This window comes from Anabrus simplex, chromosome 2, assembly GCF_040414725.1.
Source record: "Anabrus simplex isolate iqAnaSimp1 chromosome 2, ASM4041472v1, whole genome shotgun sequence".
Classification (NCBI taxonomy): Eukaryota; Metazoa; Arthropoda; class Insecta; order Orthoptera; family Tettigoniidae; genus Anabrus; species Anabrus simplex.
This window is the reverse complement of record NC_090266.1, coordinates 169,515,736-169,538,001: the sequence shown is the minus strand read 5'-3', so window position 1 is coordinate 169,538,001 and position 22,266 is coordinate 169,515,736. Positions and strand designations below refer to the sequence as shown.

At 37.4% G+C, this 22,266-nt stretch overlaps 2 protein-coding genes across 4 annotated transcripts in view; one reads left to right on the top strand and one right to left on the bottom strand.

The window, feature by feature from the left end:
* LOC136863967 (solute carrier family 12 member 9) overlaps positions 1 to 21,680 on the top strand; it is a 246,727-nt gene extending 225,047 nt beyond the window's left edge. For both annotated transcript variants that reach the window (XM_067140433.2, XM_067140432.2), the window contains exons 14-15: positions 8,921 to 9,048; positions 18,362 to 21,680. In XM_067140433.2, the coding sequence (XP_066996534.2) occupies positions 8,921 to 9,048; positions 18,362 to 18,560 (327 nt within the window). In that variant the 3' untranslated portion in view covers positions 18,561 to 21,680. The remainder of the gene's footprint in view (positions 1 to 8,920; positions 9,049 to 18,361) is intronic.
* Positions 1 to 22,266, bottom strand: part of LOC137498527 (uncharacterized) — a 141,867-nt gene that overhangs the window by 81,820 nt on the left and 37,781 nt on the right. The window lies entirely within an intron of this gene.

Genomic DNA, 22,266 nt, shown 5'->3' with positions numbered 1-22,266 from the left:
AACAGCATAGTTCGAACTGTCGGCTGTTTCTAAGTTGTTTTAGGGAGTCTTCATTCCTTTTGAAAACAGTATCGGTAATAAAACAAATCCACTTCGTTCTGCTGTGACTTACCACATTACAATGTTGAATGGGAACGAAAATCGTTAGATTTGGCTACAAAATATGAAATTGTGCAGGCTTGTGAAAAAAGCAGTGTGAGCAAAAGTAAAATAGCCTGGCGGTATAATTTAACATCTTCGACTCTATTTACTATCCTTAAAAATAAGAAAAATATCAAAGACGCTTTTTAAAAGGTAGCATTCCAAGCGGGAGTAAAAAATGCGTGGTGCCGACCATGCTCATCTGGAAGATGCCCTTTTTGAGTGGTTTACCCTGAAACGAGCTGCAGAAGTTCCTATTTTAGGGCCCGTTTTAAAATCTAAGGCACAAGACTTGGCTCTCAGTCTAAATATTTCAGATTTCCGGTGCAGCAATGGATGGTTGAACCGCTTTAAAGCCAGACGTGGCATTTCACTTCACACAATAAAAGGTGAATTGGGAATTGTTGACGAAAAAGCCATCAATGACTGGCTTCCAATTCTCCATAAAATTCTTAAAAGGTACAAAGCCAAAGATGTCTACAACGCTGATGAATCTGCACTTTTCTATAATTTATTACCCCAAAGGACTCTTGCAGTGAAGGCCGACCCATGCAAAGTTGGAAAACGCAGCAAAAACAACCAAACGTTCTTTTGTGCTGCAACATAGATGGTAGTGATAAACTGAAACCGTTTGTTGTGGGCAAGTCTGCCAACCCACGAGCATTTAAAGGTGTGCGTACATTCCGTGCACGTATGAAGTGAACACGAAAGCATGGATGACATTGGCGCTTTCTAAGTAGTGGCTTCAAGCATTTGATTCGAGAATGGAATCAAAGAACAGAATAGTCGTTCTTTTTATAGACCATTGCCCTGCTCGTCCAAATGTTGAGCTATGGAATATTGAATTGGTATTCCTACCACCAAATTGTACCAGTGTGCTACAACCACTTGAGCAGGGCATATTTATACTCGTTAAATACCGCTCTCGTAGCATACTGGTCAATTCATCGATGCCTAGGCTTGAGGTAAAATGAGTACTGAAATGGAATGTACTGGAAGCTATCCGAGGTATCGCAGTGTCATGGGAAACCATATCTCCCTCTGCAATTTCGACTTGTTTCAGACACACTGGCTTCTGACAAAGTGAAACAGAAAGCGAAATTATTGAGGAGGAACTTCCTCATCTTGAAGTGCCAGGTAGCTGGAATCGTATCTCTTCTCGGCTGGATGTCACCTGTCGATTTGACGATTATGTAAAAGCTGACGAAGGTGTTCCTGCGTGCGGGGCCCTGAATGACAGTGAAATTCTTGAACTCGTTAAGACTACTAACTCACATGATGAATCCAACGAGAGTGAGGAGGACAGGGACATCACAGACGTACCAACATAGTCTGCAGTCATGAGTGCTTTAGATATTTTAAAAACATTTTATGCAGTAAATGACACATCACTAGACGATTTGGTGGCTATCCAGCTAGTGGAGAATTTTGTGATAAGGAACACTATTGCCAGCACAAAACTGAAGCAAGCGACTTTGGGCTCCTTCTTGAAGCCTCTGTAAGGTAACTACTGTATTCAAATTTAGTGTTGTGAATGGAAACTTTAAATACAAATGTAATATAGCCTAGAATACTGTAGTTTTAACTTTCATTTTGCACGGTGAAACATTTAAAATCGCTGCACTTCTTGCCAGTTTTGGTAAATGGTCCCTTGTTTGAATTATGCTGGTGTGTTTAATTTTGTATTATAAAAAGTTGTGTGTTGAAACTCAATTTATGTCCTGTCGATCAAAGAGACTTTGACAGAATTGACCATTGCAGTTCGAGTATTAACGGTGCACGCTAAGTTGCCAGGCATGCAGGGATTTGTAGGAATGTGTTGCATGTGTATGAACTGCTAAAGTATGAAACACATCTCTGCCTTTATACAGGGAGATCCGTTAAGTACCACAATAAAATGAATAAAGCGGAAGTGTACGAGAAGATAGAAGATAAATTTCTCAAGGAAGTGGACAGCTTTTATATTTATTACCTTATGATAACCTGTAAGTAAACACCATCCGCAATGTTTGATTTATGACGATCTTCGCATATTATTATTATTATTATTATTATTATTATCATCATCATCGATTTCTCCCAATATTGCGAGCAAATAACACGATCAGTATTATTATCGAATTCCTAATATGTTTTCGGCAATAAGATACGAATTTCCATTGCATTGTTGTCATGTTTTATTCAAATCTTTTGCGTAAATGCAATATAACATAACCTCTACAAATGATGTTAAGGCAGTAAATACATTACAAAAATTATGTAGAAGAATATCACAATCTTTTTCCCCTGTAAATTATGCCTTACTACATGTTTCTCTTCCTTTTAAGAATATATCACACTGCTAGTCCAATAACCACAACCGCTGATTGACATTCCTCCACATTAAAACAAAATATTTTCAAACCTTGCCAAATCTTTTCAAATATTGTCACATGTCACACCTTCAGCAATGCTGAACAGTCTTTGACAAGATTTGTAATTTTTCTTGTGAAATATTGAACTGAAAGAAAAATGTGATGGTGTACAACAGACTTTTTTTTTTTCTTTGCTAGTTGCTTTACGTCGCACCGACACAGATAGGTCTTATGGCGACGATGGGACAGGGAAGGGCTAGGAGTGTAAAGGAAGCGGCCGTGGCCTTAATTAAGGTACAGCCCCAGCATTTGCCTGGTGTGAAAATGGGGAATCCACGGAAAACCATTTTCAGGCCTGCCGACAGTGGGATTCGAACCTACTATCTCCCTAATACTGGATACTGGCCGCACTTAAGCGACTGCAGCTATCAAGCTCGGTGCAGGCATTTTTAGTCCTGTGTTTCTGAAGGCTAGATTTAAATTGAACACGATCGATCATCCATATCGATTTCTCACTATGTCCACTACCCACACTAGTGAGCTATCTCGCTCCCGAGTGTTAATCCCCGTTGACTGGTGAAAAGAAATATTCAAGTTCCAAACTAGAGAGAACATGCCTTTATAATTCTTCTTCATAAGTGCGTGAATAACGTGACCGATAGCTTTCGTTAGCTCGGTCAAAGTAAATGCTGAAATAAAAAAATGATTTCAGTAATAACTATGTAATTGGTCTTACGTACCACTAACTGCTTTTACCAGTTCTCAGAGACTCCGAGGTGCCAAAATTTAGTCCCGCAGGAGTTCTTTTACGTACCAGTAAATCTATAGACATGAGGCTGACGTATTTTAGAACCTTCAAAATACCACCGGACTGAGCCAGGATCGAACCTACCAAGTTGGGGTCAGAAGGCCAGTGCCTCAACTGTCTGAACCACTCAACCCGGCAGTTGATTTTAGTACTAGGTACAGTAAATAGATAAAAATATGATACATCTTAAGATACGATGGTATGCATCACTGATTTCAGAGGTTAGTTTATTACCACGTCGGGTAAAATTTCTGAAAGGATGTTCCCTCATAAATTTACAGTGAAATTATTATTATTATTGTTGTTGTTGTTGTTGTTGTTGTTGTTGTTGTTGTTGTTGCGGTAATATGGTGGATTGCTGAGGAGTAAGAAGGTTCGGGCGTGAGTGGGTGGACAGAGAAAAGATCAAAGCATAATTTTAAAAAAATTAAAATTTGAAATTTTATTTCTTTATTTTCTTTTCTTTTCTTTTTTCTAAGTTTGAAGTTTTATAAATAATCTGAATGAACAAAAACAAACAATAATTGAATAGAATAGCTATGAGCTCATCAGCTCAGATAACAGGAATGGCTTACGTCAAACTTCAGGTACACAATAATTTACAAAAATTCAGCTTGTAGCTCTGAAGTTATACTATTTCAAAGTGCACATTTGCTCCACTCAATTTACACTCTAGGAGACTGAGCTCCCAAATTTACTACAGCCCAACCTCTCAAAGGCACAAGTATAGTATCCAAATATTACATGAGATCACTTTAAAAACTGTGTTCACTGTCATTTCTGCTCAACAGTCTGATCCACACTTGTCTATAAATAACTGGAATTTGAACATGGGCGATAAGTGCCCATTCTGAATGGCCTAAATGTACAGAAAGAAAAGGTTAAGAAAATCGGCCGTGAACAAAATGCTACAATGCTTGCACTCCTTTTGAAACCTTTTTGGAAAAACACAAAATATCGTACATGGGCTTATGGCCCTAAGTTACAGGGCAAAGCCTATACTACAGAGGGTGACTAGATGGAGAACTATGAAGTTCCAAAATAGTGTTAAAAATTTAGAGTTTTAGAAAAATATAGTTGCCCCCATACCAAGTTGAATGGGAATTAAAAGAGGGTGAACACTCTTTATTCCCTAAGTTACATATTTCCCAGCAGGGATTTGAATAGAGGCCTTAGACTTGCCTGAAAATGTACATTTAAAAGGAGATATGGAACTTCAGAAATTTACAATAGGATGAAATTTGAAACTTGTCCCTCAAGCTAACTTTCTGAAGCTTTCACATATTTAAAATGTCTGCCATTACCTTGAGCTGGTGGGCCTTCCGACGATGGACAATGCTGGCCCTGCCTCCACTAACACCGTGTGGAGTGATGAAGAGGACAACTTGGCCCAAAAGCTCCCAGCTTTTATAGCAGAGGGGAAAGTTCCAGAACTCTCTAGGCAGAATGCCTGTACACACCCCCAATTTTAATTGGCTACAAAATATATACAAAAATTTCTGATTGGCTGATCATTTAAGGAAGAAGAAAACCGTAATAGTGCTGACAACTTCACTACAAAAAAATAAAAAACAATCTACAGACTGTTCAGGTTAATAAAAAAGTAGAACAGAATTTTCCCTTGAAAATTAATTGTCTATCCTCCCACCACATAAGTAGATAGTAGGGACATCTGAAGATTAAAGGTCAAACTTCTTCTAATACATAGTTTCAGATTGATAACACAGATGGCCTTCAAAGGCGCTGAGTTCGAATGCACGAAGGTGTACCTCCAATGTTCTTCTTTTTCTTCTTCTTCTTATTATTCCAGGACGTACATTATATTTCCATGATACGTAAATGGTGAAGAATTTTTTTCATACCTTTTCTGAAATTTAGGGAAAATTGGGTATAATGACAATCCACTATAGCGAATAAATTTTTCGCTGTTATAAATTCTCGCTATAATGGACTTCTACTGTATGTTTTCATGATACATATGAGGTTAAGTTAGGTTAAGAGACTTTGTATGAATGAAGAAAACTGAAATGTTTGCCACAGAAGCCACTGGAGTGATACTACTCAATTTTTTGAATGAATTTGAATATATGCTTTCATGGAAATCTGCGAAAACACAAGTTTTGGACAAACGGATTGCCGTTACATACCGATTTTAATGTGTGTGGGGGTTTTTTCTGACTTTTACAAAAAATCTGATGTAACTACATTCCACTATAGTGAGTAAATTTTTTTCCCTTAAGAACTCTTGCTAATTTTCATACCATACTCATTGCACTGATTTTCATGTTCCAAGATATTGGACTGCAGGCTTTCGGTACAATCCCCCATTAAGACCAAGTTGTCGGCATTGGCCAAACTGCTTACTATATTTTCACCTGACTGAATCACTCCCTGTCGCATAATACCTTTCAGCAGATGATCTGTGGAAATTATGAACAACAAAGGTGAAAGAGTACAGCCCTGTCTAAACCCTGTAAGTATCTTGAACCAAGAACTCATTCTACCATCAATTCTCACTGCAGCCCAATTTTCAACGTAAATGCTTTTGATTAATTTCAGTAATCTACCCTAAATTCCGTAGTTGCCCATTACGGCAAACATCTTTTCCCTTGGTACTCTTTCATAAGCCTTCTGTAGATCTACGAAACATAACTGTCTATTCCTCTTGTAGCATTTTTCAGTTACCTGGTGCATACTGAAAATCTGATCATAACAGCCCCTTTTGTGGTCTGCAACCACACTGGTTTTCGTCCCACTTACTCTCAACCATTGATTACACCCTCCCTTCCAAGATGCCAGTGAACAACTTGCCTGGAATACTGATCAGTGAGATACCTTGATAGTTGTTGCAATCCTTCCTGTTACCTTGCTTATAGAGAGGTTTCAGTTACTCCTTCTGTCCAATCAGAAGGTACCTTACTACCACTCCATGCTAATCTTATTACCCTATGAAGCCATTTCATCCCTGCCTTCCAACTATATTTCACCATTCCAGGTCTAATTTCATCTATTCCTGCTTCTTTATGACAATGGAGTTTACCATTCTTTCCACTTCCTCAAGCATCATTTCACCATCATTGTCCTCCTCCCCATGAGCTCAGTTATTGGTGACGACAGTAGGAAGATTTCCTCTTATGGTGAGAAGGTTTTCAAAATATTCCTTTCACCTGTCCTCTGATTCCCTAGGAACTATTATGAGTTGCCCTGGTGTACCCAAAGACACTATTCATTTCCTTTTTTCCTCCCTGTCTAAGATTCTTTATTACTGTCCAGAAAAGTTTTCCTGCTGCTTGACCTAGCCATTCCAGGTTATTACCAAAATCTTGCCACTTCTTCTTCTTGGATTCAACAACTATTTGTTTGCTCTGTTTCATTGAACTATGTTCTCTGCTTCAGTTCTTGTTTGGTGCCACTTCTGATATGCCTTCTTACAGAGGTATATGCTGGGATCAAGATGTGGGCTACCACTAGACTTAGGTTAACCCTTTTCGATAGTTGGTTTAGTGAACGTGAAGCTTTCAGCATTTTGAGCTGCAGCCAATAGCCAACGGAGAAGCCTGCCGTGTTATCGAGGCTGCTTCACAAGCTACTGCCCTGGCGTGTAGACAAGAATGGAGGAATTTCATTTTTGTTGCCTGAAGACCACTCTTTCTTGGTCCAGTAAGTGTTGCTGCTTCCAGGCCATACGTCAATATAGGTACTAGATATACTAGATCAGTGGAGATGGTAGCCTAAGGTTTAGCAAATTATAGTCCGGCTTTGTGGCTACATGGATAGAATGCTTGCCTTTGGTCCGATACCCCCAGTTCAATTTTCAGAATTGTTAATTCCCCTGGTTTGGGGACTGGGTGTTTATGATGCCTTCGCCATTCATTTTATCCTCATTAGGTCACCATCAGATGCCATGCACCATTATTATTATTATTATTATTATTATTATTATTATTATTATTATTATTATATATGTTGTATTTTACAGCAGACGTACCCATCGTTCACTGGTTGATTAGCTCCCTCAGGAGATTAGTGGAGTGGTGGTGCCCGGCCCAAGGTCACGGGTTTGATTCCAACCAACAAAAGGAACACTAAACCTGAAAGAATGTATTTCATTTTAGCAGATCTACGTATAAAAATAAAACTATATTACTCCTATAACAGCAGCCCTGCAGTGTCTTCCTACAAGGATGTAGAAGTAAACGGAAGTGAAATACCAACAATCTGTTATCTATATAATTAAGTCAGAAGTAGAGGTGAGGAATTATATAAGACGAGTAACGCATGGTTGATAGCAATGGCGATCTGATGGAACGAAGCCTAGTACAGCTATCACCCCAGTTTCAGCACCTATCGGACATACATCAAGCAAGCCACGTGAAGTGGGTCGAGGGGAGAGGGATGAGAGTCTGGGATGCAATATCAGTTCCAGATGCCTTGCTCTCAGAAATATGTGCGGCTTTTTTGTTCTTACTGCTTTCAAGTTTTGTAAATGGTACAATGTGTCAGCTGTTTACATTATAATGTGTTTTAGACTTCCATCATTCTCAATAGAGGTTTGGGCTTCACCAATAGCCTTGGTAGCCCTCAGTATACGCCACTGCCTTCTTTTTACTTTTACAAGCTGCTCACACTTCATCATTCCACCAAGATGTTCGCTTTTTCCCATCTTTACACACAGTTGTTCCTAGGCATTCCCTTGCTTTTTCTATTACAGCATCCCTGTATGCCACCCATTCTCCTTCTATATCCTGATCCTGCTTACAGTCCAATTTTTTGGAACTCTTCACTAATCATATTCATGTTCTTCTGTCTAATTTCCTCATCCTGGAGATTTTCTACACATATTCTCTCCATTGAGCAACTGACCTTGTTGATCATCCTTCTTGACAAATTGTGACTGTTCACATTCAGATGTCAACATTGCGTGACATGCCATCCTAGATACTCGCTATTCTGCTTAGAATACACCTGTAGTGCTTCCACACTAGTGCCACAACTTCAGCTGTAATACTGCCTCCCATTTGAATGTGGCATTCTGCCTGTGGGTTGGAGTACCTTCAGTTGTGAGTATGTTCACAAACATCCTAAGGGTCACCTTTCTGCTATGCATAGGACAGGTCAAGAGTCAAGATAGTAACACAGTTAAATGACACTCAAGAGTGATGCAAAACATTTTTGATGTGACATTATTATTATTATTATTATTATTATTATTATTATTATTATTATTATTATTATTATTATTATTATTATTATTATTATTATTACCTTCAACTATTGTTTATTTTATTTTAAAGGATATTAGAGTGCCTGGATTTCATCTTGGAAATGACTTTTATACATGCTGGTAATTTTACTGGCATGAGTATCTCTTATGTAAGCCCTTACAAATTCTAATTAACCAGGATTCAGTTCTGCAACTCTGACCAACAGGAGAGAAGTGTCTATTGAACTGTATGTTGATTGGTTATTTTTAAATTTCAGTTATTTTAAGATCTGTTTAATAGTAGTAGAATCCAGTAATTTCAAATGGAATGATGGACTAGAGTACAGTTTTTGAATAGGATAAATTTTGTGACTCTTGTTTATTCCAATTTATCTTGACTGACTTACTGTACAGGTTCCTGGTTTACCACCACAGATAAATGCAGAAGGTGGGTGTGTTATGGTGAATGCGAACAACAGTAATGTCAGAACCAGCTCTGCTCAACCATTACTTAATAATGTCTCTCGGACATATCTACTGAGGTAAGTTTTAAACAGTCCTGGCTGAGATGTTTGTCATTATTTGTTATTTTCTGTAAATTTGATTTAATAGCTGGTTACAGTGTAAATTTTTTTTCTTTGTTGAAATCAGATGAAACCAAATCAAGTTGAATCTACTTTGAAGTATTTTTGCTCAGAACATTTCATAGAACTTTTGAAGATCATTGTTGTGTTCAGACTAAAATTGCAAACATTCTGACAATTTTCTTAGCTGTATTTCTTGTCCCATCTGTTGGTAATCAATAACATTTTGAATTTTTTTCTTCTATATCTGCATATGTTCTTCACTTTAATGCACATTTTCTTAGTTTGATTTATTTATCTCCAAGCAGTCTGTCAATATCTTACCTATTATATGTCTTGTTACAAGACCTAAGTCTCAGATAGTGGTATCTCCAGCTGCCTCTTCTGATTCCTAGTGTTATTCTCTTGTCAACGTTTCTACCACACACATCCGTAGAGATTGGTCATCTACTGGCCGACTTGGCTACACGGTATACAGTAGATCATGTAGCTGTACGCTTGCATTTGGAAGATTGTGTTCATACACTCGATGAAGATGGTTTTCTGTGATTTTCTGTTTCCAAACCAGATAAATGCAGGGACTGTACCTTAATGCCAGGGCTGTTACCTTCCCAGTCCTAGCCTTCTCTTGTCCTAGTACACCAGCATTTTTTTATATATTAGTGCATTGTTAATCCACTAGCAAAAGAGAAAGATACTCTATAGCCCCATCATCAAATATTTGTGATGTTGGTTTGTGTTCTTTTTTGAATGCATTCTTTAGACCTAGCAATTTGATACCCAGAAGATTCTTATTGTTATTTTCAACTCTGCATTCAACTTGTAAAAACATGTTTCAGCAGGGAAATGTGTTTTTAAGATCTTTCTCATCATTGCCTTTGCAGCTTTAGTGAAATGTTTTCTTAACTCCTAAAATATTTAACAGTTTAATGATTTCAGTCTTCAAAGGATTCATTTGAATTTCAACTCTACATTGAAGTTTGTTGAATATGTTCCAGAAATGAAATGTGTGCTTTAAAGTAATTCTGAGAATCGCTGGACTTAGTTTGTTGATTTTAAAAATATTTAATATGTGCTTTAAAACCATTTTGAACTTGGTATCACATGCTTGAGCCTGAGATATTTCAGTGTTATGCATTTATTTCTCTGTATGGTTGTACAGTTATATATGTAGCCAGTCATGTTGTTTGTTTACCAAAGTAAATCCAATCTATCCTTAACTTCATTGAAATATGTTCCTGTAAATATATATATAGCTAATGTAGGCTGTAGCCTTGCTGGTCTATTATACAGGTAAACATGATGGCATATTCACAGAGTTTTTTTAATGCAGCATGGGTCATGTAGCTTGCATTTGGATGGTATTTCTCCTGAAAAATGAGTTGTCATAGGATGCAATGGCACTGCTGTTAATACAGGTTGGAAAAACGGTCTGATTCGCCAAATCGAAATAAATTTGCGGAAATCTTTACAATGGGTAGTTTACCTTCCCCATTTCAATGAACTGCCATTCCGGTATCTGTTTCATTACCTAGACAGTAAATCAGCAGGTCTGAAATTTTTGAGAGGGCCACTCGGTGAAAAGCTAAGTGGCTGTGAAAAACACCCAGTGATTGGCTTCAAGATTATTGGTTATCAGATCCCCACAATAGACAGAAGCATACTAAGTAAGGATCAGCAATATCTACTCTATATTTCCTTGGCAATAAAGTCAGGAAACTGTAAAGAGGATTTGGCTGTACGAGATCCTGGTGCCTTGTCACACTCAAGGTGGTTAACAACAGCAAATCAGACTTTCAGATTGTACTTAAGTGAAGAAAGTCCCACATCTGAACTTCAAGAAATAATTGTATTTCTTTTGAAGTCATACATGCCAGTGTGGTTTAGTATTAAAACAAGTAAATACTTGACAGAGGGACTGAAATTTGTGTACCAATCAGTATTAATCTTCAAGGTACCTGCCTGAAAATTTATGTAATATTGTCAACCCTATGATCAAACGAAATGGCTTTTTCACTCATTCAGAAAATTAAATGTTAGCCATGAGACAAGATAATACAAAACACCTAAGAGACCTCGGACTTTGACGAATTCTAAAGTTTTCTAAGTTGTATCAAAAGACAAAAACTATCAGAACATTCTTGCTGCCAAAATTCAATTTCATGGCTCAAGACTACTCTGAAATAATTAACTGGATGGACTGTGATTTATCCTCTCCCCCCATTATTGAAGGATATCGGTGATGATGAGATAAAATTACATATTTAAAGTGACTCAGTCCCTAATTTGGATATAACATTCAAGACATTCCCAGTTCACACACAGGCAGTTAAACAATGTGTGAAACCCGTGACAGAAGCCTCAGGAAATGTTTGCAGAGCTGAGTGTAGGGATGGTTTTTTATCAGAATGACTCTGTCAAGGTCAACCATGCCTAACTGTGCCCATAAATCAGATTTCAAAGTACCTTCAGCTAAGATTGAAAACAGGGATGTTCAGTTGTTCTACTTGAGTTGGTTTTCAGTAAAAAATTGTTTATAAATATTATTAATGTTCTAAAATAGTTTGCTTTTAAACATTTAAGCTTGTATTTAATAAAGAAAAATCATGCTAGTTGTTATATTTTTTCTCTCTGAACTGTGATCTACCTTTATTTGTAAATTGTTTTCGAAATTTCATAAACTTTTAATGCAGTGAGGGACTGGAAGATGTTGATGGATTTAAATAATATTTAAGCATTATTTTCTGTGGTTCTATTACATAAGAATTTGAGCTGTTATATTTGGGAAGAGGCTAATTTAAAAATATTTAAAATTATTGTAAATGTGTGAATTTTTCCATATTTCAGCAAACTTTAGAGCACATGCGCAACCAGAAGATATAAACTGATTTTTTTTACCCCTATTTATTCCCTCCAATTCAAAACTTTCCTGCAGTATAACGACTTGAAGATTTAAAAAATTAAAATTTTTTCGGCCCGCCCTAATATGTAGTCCAGCAGATTATTTTACGTACAGTTTATCTTATCTACGTGTTACGCTATACAAGTTGTGTAAGTATTCTGCAGTGCAGAACTCGGTACACAGCACAAATTACTGGTCATAAAAAATGCAGTTTAGGACAATGGTGGGAAAATCAAAGAAGTACTGAAGAATAAATGTTGGACAGCCAGTATCCTGTATTCGAGTGATAGTGGGTTTGAACCCCACTATCGGCAGCCCTGAAGATGGTTTTCCATGGTTTACAATTTTTACACTAGGCAAATGCTGGGGCTGTACCTTATTAAGGCCACGCCTGCCTCCTTCCCACTCCTTGGCCTTTCCTGTCCCATCGTTCACCATAAGACCTATCTGTGTCGGTGCGACTTAAAGCAACTTATAATAAAAAAATAAAAGAAAATTGGAGTTAAGGAATGAAGAAAAGAGAGAATTGTTTGCAGCTTAAATAATATGGCAGAAAGAACTACAGATATAAATAATCTAGAGGCAGTGTGAAAAGCATTTAAAGAAAGTATATTACAGACAGCTGAAGAAGTCGGTGGGATAAGATTGGTAGATGGAATGTAAAAACGGATATGATGGTGGAATGAAACTGTTAAAGTTGCCATTAAAAAGACGAAAGATACTTTGAGGATATATAGCGCCTTTTGAAAGACATGAGGATTAGGAGATCCATGTGGAGGCAAGAAATGGAGTCATGTTAAAAAGGCAAAAAAAGCTGAAGGGAAGAATTTGAAAATGAAATAGAAAACAACTTCACAGGTAACAACTGAAGATTCTAGACTTGAATTATTATAGAGAAGCACTTAAAGACGGAAAAGCTGACTATTCAGATAATAACCGTGGAAACCTGAAGAAACAGGTGATGATATTAAAGAAGCTGAAATAACAGAGGCTATACCAAGTATGAGAATGTGGAAAACACCAGGTCCTGATGATGTAATTCCAGAGATGATTGAATATGGTAGAACAAAGACCTTGTAATTACTGATGGCATTTCCTCCTCTTTCCAGTCTAATTGGAACAAAGCTAAGTGTTTGGGAGCATATCATCATCATCCTCATACATAAGAAAGGAAGCACAACTAATTGCCTAAACTATTGTGCCAAATGCCTCTCCTGTGTAGCATGTAAATTGTTTTTTATTTTATTTCATTTCAATATAGGCACCTGAGCCAAGGCTCTTCTTGGTGCAATACAAATAAATGACAATGGCAGCTATATTCACAATCTGATTACAAAATAAAATACAGTAAGTATATAATTTAACATGGTGTAAGAGATAAGATAGGACAAAGCTTCCTAACCATAATTACCATACTACTTCAGGTATTTAGTTACATTACTCTTGAAGATAGATAACGTTGGTAACATTTTTATATTTTTTGGAAGCGAGTTATACATAGTTATAGAAAAATGCCAAAGAGAGTTTTGACCATAACTAGTGGAATGAATCTGATTGTAGTGAATATTATAAATAATTCTTGTTTCATAATTATGAATCTGTGTACACATGGATTGTTGAAGAGCATCTTCAACAGCATCTTGAACAAGAGCTAGAGAAAGAACAAAGTGATCTTAGAACTTAGTCCTCTGTTATTCATGATTTTCATGGACCAGGTGATAAAGCAGTTTAGAAGAAGAACAAAGAAATTTAAAGTGGGCAACTGGCAGTAAAGCCCTGTGTATCTGCAGAACCCCCTGTGGGGGGGACAGTAGAATACACCCATGATATCCTCAGTCTGTTGTAGGAGGCTACTAAAAGGGGCCGTGGGGGCTCAACTTGGGAGTGTGGAATGGCGACCATGGGGCCCTTGGCTGAGTTCTGGCATTGCTTCCACTTGTGCCAGGCTCCTCAATTTCATCTATCCTATCGGACCCCCCTTGGTCATTTTTTGTTCTCTTCTGACCCCAAAGGTATTAGGTTTATGAGGTCTATGGAGTCTTTGTCACGCTCATTGTGGCACTTGTCTACCTTTGGCCAATACCTTACTTTTTCAAAGTGGATTCGAACCCCACTGTTAGCAGACCTGAAGATGGTTTTCCATTTTCACACCTGGTAAATGCTGGGGCTGTACCTTCATTAAGGCCACGGCCGCTTCCTTTCCACTCCTAGGACTTTCCTGTTCCATTTTTCCCCTGTGATTAGTGTTAATAGAGGATGGTTGTCCAGTTGTACTTCCTGTTAAAATGGTAATCACCACCACTGTACCTGCAGAGCTTGAAAATGACATTGTCTTATTTAACAGCAATCCCCAAGATACAGGAGGCAGTAATAGAGTGGGCAAGTGCACTTGAAGGACTTCACGTTAATACCTTGTATAACAAAGCAATGAAAGTAATTATGGTCGGAGGCGAGAAAGAAGATATCACCATCAACTGAAAGGGAGAACAACTGGAGCTAGTTAGTTCTAAACTATCCAAAGGTGCCAAGGTTGAACATGAAATGAATAATATCACCTATTACCAGCTGAATCAGCAAGAAAGAAGTGTCACAGAAGACAAAGCTTCAGATCTATAAGACTGTGTTCTTGCCCACTTTATTATATGGCTCTGAGACTTGGACTACAGGAATGAAGCATGTCAGCAGAGTAACAAGCTGAGAAATGAAACACCTACATCACGGCCGCTTCCTTCCCACCCCTAGCCCTTTCCTGTCCCATCGTCGCCGTAAGACCTATCTGTGCTGGTGCAATGTGAAGCAAATATTAAATAAAAAATAAAAGTTTTTGGAGTGTTGGATCCCTTCCATTTTTCCAGAAAAGTATGACACAACATGCTTTCTCGTATGTTCTCGAGTCTCTCCAGTAACGTATATACAAATGAATAGAACATTCTGTAAAATGCAAGTGACGAATCCCCCAAGCTAGGGCTGAGTCTCAACAGATCGCAGCGTGGCATCTGCTCTACCGAGTACAACACCCCGCCCGGTACCTAAGTCGTCTACAGACGATTCCGAGTCCCGAAATCGAACAGAGGTATACCCATGATCGACCGCTAGGAGCAGGCGGACGGAAGGGATAAATCCCGACACGACCGCCAGATTTGCTCCATTCGGCAAAGTCACAGGGCCTGTACGGCGCGCCCCACTGACGAGACGCGCCTAGTAAAGTTACATTGTTTGGAGCCTTTCGACTCACGGGACTCCCGAGAGATATCGTTGCCAACATTGGCTAGAAGGGATTCGGCCTTAGAGGCGTTCAGGCTTAATCCCACGGATGGTAGCTTCGCACCACCGGCCGCTCGACCGAGTGCGTGAACCAAATGTCCGAACCTGCGGTTCCTCTCGTACTGAGCAGGATTACTGTCGCAACGACCAGTCATCACTAGGGTAAAACTAACCCGTGGTGCATTGTTCTAGACTCTTAACCCTGTGTTGCACAACATTACATTAGATTTATACGTCATATTTACAGGTAATAATAAATTATATACTATTAATTACATGTTCTTACATTAATTAAAGTCGTATTAATAAACATGCTTGGTGGGTAGAGAAAATATGGAACAAAGCCATAAGAGAAGGGCTTGGGGTGATATCTGTAGTGGATGACCTTGATGGGTTGTCACACAAATGGTTTAGTCACCTGGTCCATATGGATGCTGAAAAGAAATCTAAGCAATTGTTTGAGGCTGGATGTGAGGGAACCAGAAGAAAGGGACATCCATGCATGAATTGGAATCAGATGGCCAGTGAAATTGCGAAGTACAAGGGAAAAACTCATATGAATTAAGGCAATTGGTACAGGACAAAACACAGTTCTGAAAATGATTGGAATGCCTGATGCCGAGAGGAGGAGGAGGAGGAGGAGGAGGAAAGAAGAAGAATAAGAATAAAGTGGTTCTAGGGTATGCCAGGACAATGCTTCCCAGACCATGACACTCACCACCATCAACCAGCTGAACTTCAACAGTTCGACAAGGGGATGCAGCTTTATTATTTACTGCTAATGCGGACCCAACCATCTGCATGGTTCAATGGAAAACTGGACTTACCGCTCCAGACAATCTTTCACATGTCCAAAATCCATCGACACCTTCCCTTAGCCCATATGGGGCATTAATAATGATGAGGGATCAGCTGGGGCACCCATGGTGGTCTACGGCTATGGAACTATCGTATTCACAAAGATGCATACACGAGATGCTGTCAGTTGTGTACACTGTTTCATTTACAAATGATATACACATTAATAGTTGCACATCAGATGAACCACCATTTTGAACTCAATCGACTGGCACATTAGCTTGTCAACCAGTTACGGAACACACAACATAACCACTTCCACGGCAAAACCACAACATGAGTTCATACACTTACCTTGACTAATGATGCTCACTAATAACTAAACAACCCAAGACCATCCTTTACATACCTTGCCTTGTCAAGCTTCCAGAAAAGTATGACACAACATGCTTTCTCATATCTTCTGGAGTCTCTAATAACGTATATACAAATGAATAGAACATTCTGTAAAATGCAAGTGACCAAGATGCGTTGTTCTAGACTCTTAACCCTGTGTTGCACAACATTACATTGGATTCATACGTCATATTTACAGGCAATAATAAATTATATACTATTAATTACGTGTTCTTACATTAATTAAAGTCGTATTAATAAACGTTCAGCAGAAGTATCGTGACATAACCTCACATGTTCTGTTACACAAGACGGTTCATACAACGCACAAATAATAAATGATACGACCACGATTTATACAAAATGTCTGTTCTGACAGCCTGTCATACATAACTAAGTAAATAATAATAATGTATGTATGTTTAGTCCTCAGCCCAAAGGCTGGTTGGATCCTTAACAGCTCTGCCATCAGCTGTCATAGATGGCCTAGGCATCACTGAAGAGGCATACTAGGGAAATGAAGAGTGAGGTAGTTTCCCGTTGCTTTCCTCACTGAGCCAGAAGTTGCTATTACATATCAGTCTGCCAAGCCCACCGAAATGCATGACCAACCGACCCTATGAGCAATATTTTCACACCATTCATAGCAGGGACTGGCTGCAGAAGGAATGGCATTACTAGCATCACTCATACCTCAGTCACTTTCATTTTGTCAAAGCCAAGGATAAAGCTGAGACAGATCAATGAAAGTAACAAAATTGCTCTAGCCCAGACCAGAAGACATAGTGCACTGTAAACACTAGGTCCTGCCAGCAAAGGCACATAATAATAATAATAATAATAATAATAATAATAATAATAATAGATGTAAACAACTTCACAAATTGAAATACCAGTGTATATAGCCACTCCTCATAAATAATAATAATAATAATAATAATAATAATAATAATAATAATAATAATAGTAATAGTAATACCACATACTAATCGAGCTTGAAATTTTCACTATTTACCCATGGGTTTAGAGAATTATTTCCAAGTTGTACTAGTCCATTACACACTTGCATCAGAACCCTATTCATTGCAAGACACATGGCATGGTTTGCCAAAATTTCTTGAACTTACCTGCTGTTGTACAAATGAGTTGCATTTTCTACTGTGTCGAGAAACCTGTCAAAATATTTGATACTTCCATCTCAGACCAGTTACACATGGCCAAACTTTGTGCAATCTGCTGAAATTCTGTCTTTATCTCCATTTGTGGTATGCTCTTGACAGGGTGGCATGGGTTCAGCCAACTATGTTTCCACAGTCAAAGACACTGAATTCACCCTTTCATCCATGACTGGTGAACTGTTGCCTCCTCCTGTGTGCAATCGGCATTCTATCTGAGAGCCGATCTTAACATAATCACCACGTGGTATCGCATAATTGCTGACGAGATGTCACATGGTGCGTGTTCCTATTGATCACTCAGCATAGTGTGTCTGTGTTGTGCATTATCTGTCTCTGTCTCCTGTCCCCTGGATGTTGCTTTAGGCTACTGTGTGATCTTCTTGCTTGACTGCATCATCTTCAATTTCAGGAGGTTAACAATATGAATACTATAAGTTTCAGGAACTCATACATCGAAGGGTTAACCATTCTAAATGTTGTGTAATTATGGTGAACAGATTGCTTGACTGTAAATTGTATATGTGTGTGTGTGGGGGGGGGGCTTTTATGTAGTTCTAAAATTCAAAATTTGATAGAGGTATATGTGATTGTTGAAATGTCAGTATATCCTGACAGAACAATTCTGAAATTTGGAGGTAAGACTGTGAAAAAGCAGTCTGCTTTTGTGGATGTGCCTGCTGGAAGATTTTATCACATTCTAACAAAACTTAAGAATTTAAATTTTCTGTTTTAGTGTAAACCAGCTGATTCGTCAACATTCAGAGCAAACTGCAGCAACCTTCATTTATCTGCCACCTCCTCCTTCACTTCCTATTTGGGAAGAACGAGAAGTTTATCCTCAGTTTCTACAATTGCTCACTGAACTTACTGCAGATCTGCCTCCAACAATATTGGTTCATGGTGTTAGTGCTGTTACATCTACTACACTTTAATTTGATATTCACTCTTGTGAGAAGTACTGTGCAGATTTGACATAACTCGTGTACCAAGAGAGGCTTGTTTATATGGGGATATCACTCAAACATGTCATTTTTTGTTTCTTTTTCTTTCCTTTTTATTTGGCTTAAAACATCTCTTTTTGTTTTTTAGAAGTGTGTGCATTCATAAATCTTCACAATATCCCCATTGCATTGAGCTTCATATTACTAAGCTAAGGAATGATCCCATATTAATCACCATACCTCAGATAATATTTATAATATTGCTCTTTATATATCGACCTTGCTTTCATAATTGCAAATTGTAAGTCTGCTCAGAAGCTACATGCAATGGTTAACTTTTTTCTTGTGATATGCTGAGTTAATGGAATTAATTTCTAGAATTGTAATTGAAATTGATCTATAATTGAATGGTGAAGGCAGTGGAATAGGTGCATAATTTCATAAGTTTAAGAATCTCAGGAAGGAGCACTGTTTAGTAGGAACTGCATTATTAATGAATATAAATTTGTTGTGACATGGAACACCACTGGTGAGGTTGGTGAGAGTTACTGTTATTTTGTATTTTAAAAATCAATTTGGGACCCCAATTAGGAATTTTAAGTGTATTAGAACTTAAAAGTATTTTTCATTGGTCTAGCTCACAAAATCATGTCTGCAGGAAGACTATGCATAATATCCATAATACACCTGGTATTTGTACTTTTGCATGAACTTATTGGTGTATTATTTTTTAGGAGAAATAAGGTAAAGGCAGAAAATGTATTAAAACTAGTTAGAAAAAAATGTAATATGTTATGTAGAAATCTGCAGAGGCTTATTATTATTATTTTACTTCTGTTTATTAACCAAATATTGAATGTTGTGAAAGAGTGTCTTAATTTCATATTACCAGTTTACAGATTTCATAATGTAGTTCAGTCAGGAAAGCTCACTCAAAAGTTGAGACTAAGGTCATCTCTTTTTCTTACTGCCATAAGATAAATGTAAATTAAAATGCGTCTTTCTGTTCCAGAATAATTATCGATCACTTTCTTCAGTGCACTGCTTTGGTGTACGACTGAATTCAGTTGGGTACCGGTAACAGAAGTAGGCTAGTAAGTGGTAGAATCGGTAGTCATGCCATCTAACATGGCTATATTTTTACAAAAGGTGGGAATAATCTCCTGAAATATAACTCTCTTGTATTCATTTAAAATAAAAGGAATCATATAATTATTTTGAATTTTTGGACAAAATGTGTAGCAGCAAGGGAAACTAGGGTAATTGCTCTGAGTTAGAATTCCATCCTGACAAAATGAAATGATTTTTCTTTTCATTTTCTTTAAGGAGGCTTTGGGTTTTAAATAGAAAGTGGAATACGTATTCTGTCTTTTGAATATTTTACTCAGTACATGTTCTTGACATTACTCATTGTTGGTGTTCAGTGCTTGCATGAATATTGATTAAGCAGATCAGTTTTTATCCTTAGTTTGATATCAGAGTACCATTGTATAATATCTAACACATGCAGCATACAGATGGAACAATGAAACTATCATTGTTCTATGAGCTTTATAGTATTTTATGGATCTTCATACATGTCCATGTCCTATGCAAGTGTTGAAAGGCATAAGCTTAGTTCAGTGCTCCTTACTACAGACAGGGCTGAAACAATGAACCACTAGCTTGGTAATTTAGCAGAGGCCTCACTGTGATTCACATATTGTTACAAATGCGAAAATTTTATTTGTAGCTTAAGTTTGGAACTGGTGGTGGCTTCTTTGGATACATATGTTCTTATTAAACATGTGTTTTCACCCCTGTCTTTGTTCATGAATTTTGAATTCCAAAAGTATGTGTTGGTTTCATACTCATAATGGCAATCTTCATAAAGAAATGAGTTATTTCTAAATCTCGTCAGTATTTTTCATGCTTTAAGAAATTGCTTTAAGTTACTCCTATACATTAACCCTCAACCACAGACATGCATAATGAGTCATTAATGTAGATGAGCAGCCTCTGACGCCACTACTGTCTTAAGTAATTTTGTCCACACAAGAAGAAACCAGTGGATATTAAATTTGTTGTGTGGTGTTTTTTAATATATCTTTGCCCAATTAATAAAAGCAGGCATATAATTATTGCAATCTTAATTAATAATATTATAAAATCTCATTCTCATGGTAACTACCTCTTTCAAATGCACAACTAGGCTACACATATAGATTTATCAGTGAAATTGAGCAGTGACTCAAATTAGTGGAATAATATACATTCAGTGATGAAATGAAATAAAAATTGAACTAAAAACTATCTGTGAAGGTACTTGTTTAGCATACACTGTAAGAACAAGTCAAACAACTGTGCCAATGCAGAAGTGTGGTCTGCATGACTGTTGGCAGTATGCTATGTCTGATAAAGTAGCTGGTCACCATTAAGTACACTGTGCAACTGGGTTCCCAGTAGAAAATAGATGCACACTCACGTTCATGAAGTAGATGGAATGGGTTGGTTTATATATTTGAATATTTGGGGCAGTCTGCGAGGGTTGAGGGTTAAGACTTCTTTTAGAAGTAGTACGTATTAGTATTTATAAGAAAGTCATGTTAATTCATACGAGTTCATCTTTATTTCATGATATCAGTGCTGAATTGAGTTTTACTGTCTTATTTGTAGTTCTGTGATAATTATTTTATTTTTTTCACCATGACATTATACCACCTGGAACTCTTGTATTTTTCAATTATTTTTAATCAGTATACTGTACTTTAAAATGTGATTTAATATCTTTTTAATAATATGTGAATACTTATTTATTTTATCTCTCCCACCATGAAACTTGTTGACATCTGTATTTATATGTAATCTGTATAAGATTTAGTTGTCTTTGCATGCAAAGAATGCTGTAAGATTTTTTTTGAGTTAGTTGCTATCAAATTTGAGAAAAGGTGGCAGCTTGTAATATAACTGAGTGTGCGAGTCTCATATTTTGTGAACATTTATCACTGCAATCAATGGCATGACCTAAGTGAAAAAATAAAACTTTTTTTATATATAACATATCTTAGATACGTGTTCATATGCTGAAATACTGTAATGACTTTGTTGAGTGAATGAACATGTTGAAGCATTTTCTTGGAAGTTTTAACATGTCTCAGACACATGCCAAACTCTCTTCCCTTGCATCCAGCCCTGTGATTTCTCTCATGGAGGTATAATAATAATAATAATAATAATAATAATAATAATAATAATAATAATAATAATAATAATAATAATAATAATAATAATCAATTTAAGCAAGCCTCGGACCTATGGGAGTAACGGAGTCCCACTCCCATTTGACAGGCGAGGGACTCCTTGGAAACAACTTGGCGAACGAAATGGAATTCGATGGGGAGCTATCAACATTAATGGGGCTTATGGAAGAAAGAAAGTAGAACTGGCTGAGTCAGCAAAAAGGATGAATTTGGATGTGCTAGGAGTAAGTGATATTCGGGTAAGGGGAGATAACGAGGAAGAGATAGGAGATTATAAAGTGTACTTGACAGGTGTTAGAAAGGGAAGGGCAGAATCTGGGGTAGGGCTCTTTATCAGGAATACCATTGTACGCAACATAGTTTCTGTTAGGCACGTAAATGAGCGAATGATATGGGTAGATTTGTCAGTTGGAGGAATTAGGACTAGAATTGTGTCCGTGTATTCACCATGTGAGGGT